The 10,155-nt window shown below is 46.6% G+C and overlaps 1 protein-coding gene across 2 annotated transcripts in view; it reads right to left on the reverse strand.

The window, feature by feature from the left end:
- Positions 1-6,714, reverse strand: part of POLR3E (RNA polymerase III subunit E) — a 41,344-nt gene extending 34,630 nt beyond the window's left edge. Inside the window, exons 1-5 of one of the 2 annotated variants that reach the window (XM_082199739.1) lie at positions 6,581-6,714; positions 4,462-4,544; positions 3,199-3,249; positions 2,297-2,374; positions 312-427 (exon numbers count right to left, since the gene is read on the reverse strand). In XM_082199739.1, the coding sequence (XP_082055865.1) occupies positions 312-427; positions 2,297-2,374; positions 3,199-3,249; positions 4,462-4,497 (281 nt within the window). In that variant the 5' untranslated portion in view covers positions 4,498-4,544; positions 6,581-6,714. Of the gene's footprint in view, positions 1-307; positions 430-2,296; positions 2,375-3,198; positions 3,250-4,461; positions 4,545-6,580 lie in introns of those variants that run through there. The other variant, XM_082199740.1, reaches the window with a different exon arrangement.
- Positions 6,715-10,155: the final 3,441 nt, after the last annotated feature.

Genomic DNA, 10,155 nt, shown 5'->3' on the forward strand with positions numbered 1-10,155 from the left:
AGACTGCACCTGCAAAGCAGATCCTCTGCCGTCCTGCAGAACACTCAGGATCTTATATTCAGGAAGCAGCTTTATGCCAAAAGCCAGACCCAGGGGTTCATCTACCTCAATATCACCAACACTGGCATGCAGCTGGTGCCCAGGTTTTGCAGACAAGGAGTCTCTCCTAGGAGATGCCAGCGATGGACGCTTTAGGGATTCGGGGTCTCGGTTACAGGCCCAGCACATCTCCACTGCCTCACTCCGCTGGCCAAGAAAGAAATAGTGAGTCAAAACCCAGCTCCTTGATCTATAGCAAAAACGGTACTTACGAGGAATACGTGCTGGTTTCATCTGTACACGTGCCATCGACGTTGAGCGCAATCTGCTCTCCTTTGCTGCGGCAGTAATTGGGGTTCAAAGTGTCAATGGCCATTTCCAGCTCAACCTAAGCACCGGTAGATCAACAGTACATTGACGATTAATAAGGAGAATAGAATAATTAGGGAAAGATGAACCAAAACACAAAGTGTCCGATTAAAATCTGTAACAGTAACTGTTAGCCTGTAATTAGGAGTGAGGGATCTTTTAAAAAAAAATAAAAAAAGTGTTTAAATCTTTTTTTTTTAAATGCATTAGGTTTTCAAGAGCAACAACATACAAAAGCTAATGCTATTCTAGGCTGCATCAACCGAAGTATAGTGTCCAGTTCAACGGAAGTACCGTATTTTTCCATGTATAAGACTAGGTTTTTTTACCTTAAAAATGTCAAAAATTAGGGGGTGTCTTATACATGGGGCCATCTCCCCCCATTTTCTTAAATCTGAGTTCCCCAAAATAGGGGCCGTCTTATACATGGGGGCGTCTTATAGATGGAAAAATACGTTAAGTGTACCGCTCTATTCTGCCCTGGTCAGACCACACCTGGAATACTGTGTCCAATTCTGGGTACCACAATTTAAGAAGGATGTTGGCAAGCTGGAACGTGTGCAGAGGAGGGTAACCAAGATGATCGAGGGTCTGGAAAACAAGCCTGATGGAAATGGTTGACGGTTTCGATCGGTGGAACTGGCACATTTACAGGTGCCACATAATACTCTCACTCAGTGGCAGAGCTTCATGCTGTGGCACCGGGGGGCGGAGCTGACGTGGGTCCTGGGGGCGTGGCGCCCAGCGTGGGCAGGGGGGCAGCCGCGATGGCACCCCGCCAGGATCGTGCTGCAGTGTGCTCCCCCCGCACGCCTCTTCCTCTGCCAGTGCTCTCACTGCATCTGTAGCAACTCAGTTGTTTAGTGTGGCAGCGCCAACACTTTGGAACTCCCTTATTGATACCAGACAGGCGCCGTCACTGTATTATTTCCAGTGCCTGCTGAATACATTCCTATTTAGACAACCCTTCTCAGGTGCTTAAAAAGTTTGTATGAGTTTTAATTTGTTTTAAGTCTATTCTACTGTCGTTTAGGGCAGTGTTCCCCAACCTTGGGCCTCCAGCTGTTTTTGGACTACAACTCCCATCATCCCTCGCTAGCAAGACCAGTGGTCAAGGATGATGGGAATTGTAGTCCAAAAACAGCTGGAGGCCCAAGGTTGGGGAACACTGGTTTAGGGGACGCGGGTGGCGCTGTGGGTTAAACCACAGAGCCTAGGACTTGCCGATCAGAAGGTTGGCAGTTCGAATCCCCGTGATGGGGTGAGCTCCCATTGCTCGGCCCCTGCTCCTGCCAACCTAGCAGTTTGAAAGCATGTCAGAGTGCAAGTAGATAAATAGGTATCACTCCAGCGGGAAGGTAAACGGCATTTCCGTGCGCTGCTCTGGTTCGCCAGATGCGGCTTAGTCATGCTGGCCACATGACCTGGAAGCTGTACGCTGGCTCCCTCAGCCAATAAAGCAAGATGAGCGCCGCAACCCCAGAGTCGGTCACGACTGGACCTAATGGTCAGGGGTCCCTTTACCTGTGGTTTATTGTGCTCTTCATTATCACTGTAAATATTTTAGTGATCATTTTATTGCTTTATCCTTTCGTAGATCACTTTGAGGTTTTTTCCTATGACCAAGAGGTACACAAATTCTATGGAATATGAAATAAATAGCCAGACCACTTTGTACATCTAGCCCAACACAGTCTCCATTTACTGGCAGCAGCCTATCAAGGGTTGAGGATAAAGAATGTCCCCAGCCTTACCCAGTGATGCCCCACCCCGGCTGTCCTAGGTCTGGTACAGTGACTGCAGTGGCTCTACTAAGCCATAACCTTTTGAAAACAACTCAATATGGTTATTAAACAACTATTTCCAAAAAAAGAGAATAGGCCCAAACCTTTTGCTGCTTTGGTTTTATCTTTGCCGAAAGATGAGTTACGTCATCATACGTCATCGAAGCTGGGCGAACGGGATACTATGAAAACACAAAGATGTTGTTACTGTTAAGGCTAAAACAAACTACCACTTTTGGTGCAAGAATGGGGAAAACCTGTCACTGGGGGCATTCACATGGGGGGGGGGTGAGAAGATGCAGCCTCCTCCCAATGAACCATGATTTCCAGCTGAAATCCAATGCTTCATAAGGGGGCTTTCCCATTCTCTCGCTAATTTCGTTTTGGGGGTTCCCCCTGACCTTCTGGAGCAAATTTTGCCTGCAGGGAAGATGAGCAGAGGGAGAAGTCTTGTTGAGTGAGCACAACAGCCACAATGGGTACAACCCTATATTTGTAGGATTTGAGATGTGCTGGCACCCTTCGCCTCACTGTTAGAAACTAGCCTGTATATCTTTAGTTGGGAGTATTTGGTCTTGCTGCCCGGACCCCACCTGTATCTCTCACTCTCCAGGTGTTGAATTACAACTCGACTCTGATCACTTGGCCATGCTTGGTTTGAAGTGACAAGGGTTGGGAGTCAGGAGTGACTCACTGTGTGGGGGTAAGTGGAGATCAGGTAAAGTCACAGGAAGCTTGGGGAAGCTCCAGGCTGTCACCGGGGCTCCCACAGATGTCTGCGCACCTGTGGGGATACTGCCCTGAAGTTCCCCTGACTTCAACGCTGCTGCCTCGCCTCTCTCCATCCTAGCAAATCCAGCACTACTGTTGCTGGGAAGACACCACTGCCTCTGCCCCCCAATGAGGCAGCCCTGGCTGAAGTCTAACATCTGAAGGAGAACCGATTCCTTGTCCCCTGCTTTAGTTCATTTCTCCTTTAAACAGGTTAATTCAACAACTAACATACCTGGAACAGATACAGCTTCTCTGACAGACTTTTGGCCAGGTACACATCAATCTAACAAAAGGAGGAGGGGGGTTAAAAAAAAGACATTATATTTAGCACACAGAAGTTTACAAAATCACCCCCAAGAACGATACAGCCCTCTCTGGCAGCCACTCAGGCTCAGCACCATATTTAGAGTGCTTCATCATGAAGCCCAACCTGAACCAATTACTCGCCACCGATTTCCATGGCCAAAACCACCACAAAGCTGAAAACCCCAAAACATACTGCCAGGGAACTGCCATCAGCTCAGGGGCGAGAGGGGAAAAGCCGGATGGATTAGAGAGAGCCCCCAAAGATCGTGGGAAGCAGACTATATGGAAATGGCGGAAATGACTGGCAGAATCTGAGACCAGGGAGAAGAGTTGGTGGAAGAAGATTGGAGGAAATTTAAAACTTATTTACAGAAACATTGTAAAATTTTTGAATGCTGATGACATTGAAATGAATTGAAGGGGCTCTAGCAATAAGGTAAAATGTAAGATGGGATTGATAATAGATGAACTAATAGGATGTGAATTTGCTGAACCAATTTTTAAAAGGGATACAAAAAAGGGAGACGTGAGGAAGTCAGGAAAATAAGTTAACTACAGATGAGAAATTAAGAAAGAGGGAGTTTTATTTTCTTGTATATGTGTCTTTTCTTCTTCTTTTTTCTTTGTGTTTAATGTTTGTATTTTTGAATTTTGTAATTTTGTATTTTTCTGTTTTTGTATTTTTTCGAATTTTTCTGTTGATAAAACCTAATAAAATATTATAAAAAAAACCAAACAAAGATCGTGGGAAGCAGCACCTCCTCAGCGGAGGAGAGTAACCACGCCTCCAGAGGAGAGGAGCTTCAGGGCTCGGAGGAGGCGAGGCAGTGCCAGGACACCTTGCCTGGGCAAAGCAGGGAAGAGAGAGGTCCTCCGCTACCCACACCCTCCTTGCGCAGTAGGATTCTGCGCAGAGAGGGGAAGCGCAGGCTGGGCGTCAAGAAACTACTCTGCTGGGGAAGGTTTAAGGACCGCCCACTCTCAGATTCTGCCAGTGAATGAGCCAGCCACGGAAGAGTGGCGCTCTGCATGGTGAAGGGTTTTTCTTGGCACCAATAACAAGGCTTTACAGCCGACCAGGGAGGCATTTGCCTGATTGCTCTCCAGCAACCCCCTGATACCCTTACACATACAATGCTCTTTAATCTGTCCTGAAGCCAATGCAAATGGAAGACATGTATCTATTTACCTCCTGTATAATTGGGTCATCTTCTTCATTTGCCATAGTAGCATGGAAAGAAAAGTGGTGTTGCTAGTATTGTTTCGAGAGAACTAGAAAAGAAAGAGAAATCAACAAAATTTGGTTAAGCCAGGGCTCTCTTTTCTCATTTGTTAGCAAACTTGGCATAACAGCGGCTTGATGTGCAGAACTTCATGAGTGGTAAAGTTTGTCTCCATGCTGTAAACAAATAATGATAATAATATTTACCTGCTAATGAGCTGTCACAGCAGAAGAACTGAGAAGTCAGTTCAGAGATGCAAGAGGATAGGACAATGACTTGGGGAGAGGAATGTTTTTTCTTTCATGTATATGAACATGGCAGACTACCCAGCAACACCTCCCCCAACCCCTGGCAAAGTGGTGTAGTGGTTAGAGTGTTGGACCTGGGAGACTAGGGTTCAAATCCCTGCACAGCCATGAAGCCCATTGGGTGACCTTGGACCAGTCACATTCGCAGCCTAACCACAACCTCACAGGGTTGTTGTGGGATAAATTAGGAAGAGAACCATGGATACCACCTGGAGAAAAGGTGGGATAAACGCATAAAAAAAATAAATATTATTGGGTTGAGGTAAGACACATCGGTAGGGACAGGGCTGTTGTTTTTTATTCAGTCCTTGTATTCTTATGAAAATAATGTGTGTGTGTGTGTGTGTGTATATATTAATTATCTGCGAAGGTCAGCTGCTCAATCTGCAGAATTCAGAGTGGATTAATTTCTTGGCAGCAGCCTGTGAAATGTTAATGCCCACAAAGCTCTGCTGAGCGAAGTGCTGCTAAAGGCACAGAAGCAACCAGGGACTGTAAGGGGTGGGGTGAGTTGGCAACCCTAGCCGAGGAATCTATTTGGACAGCCATCATCCAATATTGTGTTAGGGCAGCGTAATAAATAGAAGCCAACTCAGGAGCCAGGGCAGGTCAGGTGGTCAGTGAGTCACCAAGAACTCCCTGGTAAAGCTCATTCATTGTCAGTGCAACTGCTATGCAAGGCTGGGCCCAAGTACAGAGTGCCACTCCCTGCTCTAAAGTAATTTAGCATTGAACACTCAAAAGTAAAGTAATTTAGCATTGAACACTCAAAACCCACATTCAACTCCTAAAGGTAAAAGAGCAGCAGCCAAGGATAAGGTGAAGAACAGCCACCCCAATGTCATTTATCTAAGAACCCTTCCACATATATAAATCACCTGCCATGACTGCAAAGCTCAAGCTGATCTGGACGACAATTATTTTCTCTCAGAGCTATCAGGAGATCTCAATAAGTTTGCAATGTAAGATAGAACTTGTGGCTGAGGGAAACTGAGGTTATTCTATTTTACTAATAACTCCCCCCGCCCCATTGGTCTGGGGAAAAGAAGCAAGGTGTCCATTGGCACCTGCTCATTTAAAAAAACCAAAACAAACTCCTTTTCTTGGCAGTGACTAAACCTCCCAAGTCAAGTCACCCTGATGTAACCATACAGCAGAGAAAGAGGAAACGGATTTTTGCCCCAGCCGAAGCAACTCTCTCCCTGATCAGGAGAGAATATTCCCAGGGAAGACTTCAGGAAGGAGAGCCTGAAAAACTCACTCAAAGCATTCGTTCCTTATTTATTTTATTTTATATTTTCCTGAAGGCTCCTTGCCGGGAAGGAGCGTGGCTGATGTAACTCTGCAGCAACGGGAAAGCTTTGCAGAGCTCACACATATTCAGGGAGGTTGCTTTTTGGGAGGGGTGCGGAGAGAGATGGGGAGCGCTCGGATCTCGAACCCCTGGCCTTGTAACTGTTGCTGGAGAGAAGGAAAAGGAGCGTGAAGGCTCCCTGGCCACATATGCAATTCACCCCCCCCCCCTTGAAATGCCCCCTTAGATTACAGGGCCCACCCACTTTGCTAGGGGCTGGCGCGTGTCTTCCCTCCCCCTTACTTTCCCCTCCTGCTCCCCCCACTCCCAAGATTTGCAACAGGGAGAGAGAGAGAGGTGGGGGGAGGAGGATCCACACGACCCGGGCCTTGCAAAAAAGAGCAGCATGCAACCAACACCAGAAGCTTGCAAAAGTCCGGGAACGGGGAGGCAATTCGCCGCCGCCGCTGCTGTTTCTCCTACCTCGTGGCTCCAAGGGGTGGAGGGGAGAGGCTGCCTTTCCCGGCCCCCTCCTCCTCGCGGCAACGTGCCTGCAGGTCCGGCGGGGGGAAATCTCAGCCAGCAGCCATGTTGGTGTAACTCCGGCAGGCACGTGGGAGGGGGTGGGGAAACACACCTCGGCTCCTCCTCTTACCCATAATGCTCGCCGGGGAAGCGGCCTGCTAGGACGCGGGCGCCAGGGGGCGCTATGTGCGCAGGCTTCTTCTTCTTCGCCGCCGCCGCCGCCGCCGCCGCCGCCTCGTCACAGAGAGGCTCCCTTGAATAAAAGGAAGCGAGCAAAAGCATACTGGCAGCGGTGGGATTCGAACCCACGCCCCCGAAGAGACTGGAGCCTTAATCCAGCGCCTTAGACCGCTCGGCCACGCTACCGAGATGGGAGAGACCGGCTTCCATATCTTCTTACTCATCCCTGTTTGAACAATACTAAAAGTTTATGGTTTTGTTTTCCCTCTCCGTCAAGGTGTACAGCTCGACTTTCCATATTTTATTCTTCCCTGTTTAAATGACAATAATCACCATAATACTAATGCTTTGATTTAATTTTTCTTCCCCATTAGAATCTGAGTCGGCCTTCCATATACTTGGCCCTGTTTTAAGAATAATCATACTTTTATTTCTCCCATCAAGATCTGTCAACCTTCCATGCTTTAGACACCCCTGTTTAAATAATTGCCATCATAATTATCATACTGGTCAGGGTCCCTTTACCTTTACCTTTACCTTAATACTGTAATTTAATTTTCCTTCTCCATCCAGATCCGAAGTTCACCTTCCATATCTTAACTGGCCCTGTTTAAATAATAATAATAATAATAATAATAATAATAATAATAATAATAATCATTATTATTATTATTTTATTTTCCTTCCCCATCAAGGTCTGAAACGAGACAGAGCTGTATTTGTGCAGATAGCACAGTGCATGAAATAACAATAGGTGCATTGAAATTAACGGTTATGCTATGGAAATCTATTATTATTATTTTGTGTGGCTGGTCAGCTTGCAAGAGGGAAAGCAACTCTATAATCAGAATTAGGCTACCAGCTAACTCTTTGGGGAAAGATTCCATCTATTATTCATCATGAAGGCTAAATGAAGCGTCCATATTCAGAGGCAGTATATCTCTGAATACCAGTTGATGGGGAGAGCAACAATTGCCTCCATTCCCCTGCTTGTGTGGACTTCCCAAAGGCATTTGTGAGAGGCAGGATCCTCACTCGGCTGGCCCTCGGCTCTGACCCAGCACCCAATGTTCTCATCAGCCCGGTCGCTAAATAGAACCTGCAGCTTCAGAGGCAGCGTACCTTGGAATACCAGTTGACGGTGGGAGCAAATATCTTGTCTTCATCCTCACCTTGAGGGTCTTCCTGGGGAACATCTGGTTGCCAGAAAGGTTTTAAATGCACATTGGATTTAAATGCACATTGAATCCCAGGATTCTTTGGAATACTCCAAAGAATTCTGGGAACTGTAGTTTGCTGAGGGTGCCGTGGAATGTAGCTCTGTGAGGGGGTAAACTATAGTTCCCGGTATTCTCTAGGCACTTCCCTATGCCACTTTTTTTCTCGCCACAGCCCAGTCCCGGGTTAAACCCTGTGGTGGCCCCATGGCAGTCGAAATCTGGGGGGGGGGGGTGATGCTCTAGTGGGATAGCAGTGAACTAAGAAAGCATGATTGTAATTTTCTTTCAAGATCAAATCAATATTATTTTGGTCTGTTGTTGCGGGGCCCCTAAAAGGCATGGGACCCATAGACTGGTGCCTTCTCTGCCTATTTGGCAATCTGGCAATGCCACAGCCCCTCTCTGCAAGCTTTCTTTGCCCCATCAGCCAACATCACTCCTTGGTTTGCAGTTTGGCTCAGAATAAAAGCACTAAGGAGAGTAATTTCAGGGAATTAAGGTGCAGAGGGGATCCTGCACTCCTCACTCCATGTCTAAAAAACCAAACTCCCACAATTTTGTTTCTACAGATGGGGAAGATCCTGTCCGCCACTGTTGTCATAGAGACGCAAGAAGGCCGTAGTCTCCATGTTGCGGTGAGGGCCGGCTTAAGGGAGAAGGTGTGACCAAAGAACTGTGAGTATTTCAAGAACAGTTAACCTAAAATGTTTAGAGGTCTTTAAAGGCTGCAATCCTATGCCCAGGTACCAGGGCGTAATCTCCATTGAAATGAATGGGACCTACTTCGGAGTAGAAGGATTGCCCTGTAAACATTTTGCTACTTAGTGGAGCCTGGGGGATTCTCGGGCCCAGGGACCAAATGTGGCCCTCCAGGCCCCTCTGTTTGGCCCTCAGGATGTTCCCCAAGTCATCTCCTCCTCTGCTCACTGGCTTTGCTTCTCCACCCTGGGTGTTGAATGGAAGATAAAAAGGTGTGTGTAGAAATTTACATTTGTTGCTCGGCTGGCTACAGCCATATGGCCCTCAGCAGGTTGCCAAAAGGGAATGCGGCCCTCGGTTTGACAAAAACATTATCCACCCCTGTCTTAATGAGGGATCACATAGAATACTGTGCACATGGTTTCTCTTCTATCTCTCAGGTAAAAGGTCTAAAAACTTGCTATTTTCACTGAAAGGTGAAAATTCTTCAAGGAGGCCTAGAGAATCTCTGAGGGAGCCAGGACTCTGCCTTGTTTCTTTATGGCTACAGCCCTGTGAAACAGAGAGAGGCTGCAGATTGTGCAGAAAATTACACATAAGTGCATAAAAAAATAAAACGGCAAGGTTAGCAGACTTTCAGAACATTGAGGAAAGATATTGTGGCCTGGTGTTGTGCAAACATACTGAGAAAACATGACTTCTGGGCCATGAGACAGCAGAAATGTATGAGTTCTGAACAAAGGATTAATTCCATTGGTTCAATGCCAGGCAAAAAAGGGTTTTTTGAGCCATAATCTTACAGCAGTGTGTGCCTAGTGCCTTTGTTGACATCTTTTCAGCACCAGATAAAAGACTTAACCTTTTCCCCAGGCTTTCGATAGACTACAGTTATGATGTTTTGTTACTAGGGTGCTGCCCAAACTTCCCATGGTTGTGTTATGAGAAAAAAACTGCTCCTTTTCCCTTATGGGGTACCCAAGAACCCATATACAGAGAGTCCTTTTGGAGGTTCCCTATCTGTAGGATAAAATAACAGAGACTAACCAGAGAATATTGAGAAGCAAAGCAGCTAGTAAGCCTGATCTTTATTGAACTGTTGCAACAGGGTCCTCACTCACCACAAGCAGGAAAGAGGAGCAACCCAGAACATAGGTGTGCCCACCCTTATATAGACTTTTTTAATTGCCCACCCTCAAACTCTGAACCACCCCCAGAAACATCATACATACATCACAGAAGGGGTGTATCCCAATGCATCATACATCACAGGAGGCGGTCCTCTAAAACAGAATCCTGAGTGTGTTGTTTTCTCTCCTGTCTGGCAGGTTACTTGATTGCAGTACTGTATCTGGGTTTTGGCCACTCTCTTGTTATTATAACTCCTTAATTCCTGAATCCAGGTCACAGGTTCACCCTATTCACACCTTAAATGTG

This window comes from Podarcis vaucheri, assembly GCF_965113315.1.
Source record: "Podarcis vaucheri genome assembly, chromosome: 14".
Classification (NCBI taxonomy): domain Eukaryota; kingdom Metazoa; phylum Chordata; class Lepidosauria; order Squamata; family Lacertidae; genus Podarcis; species Podarcis vaucheri.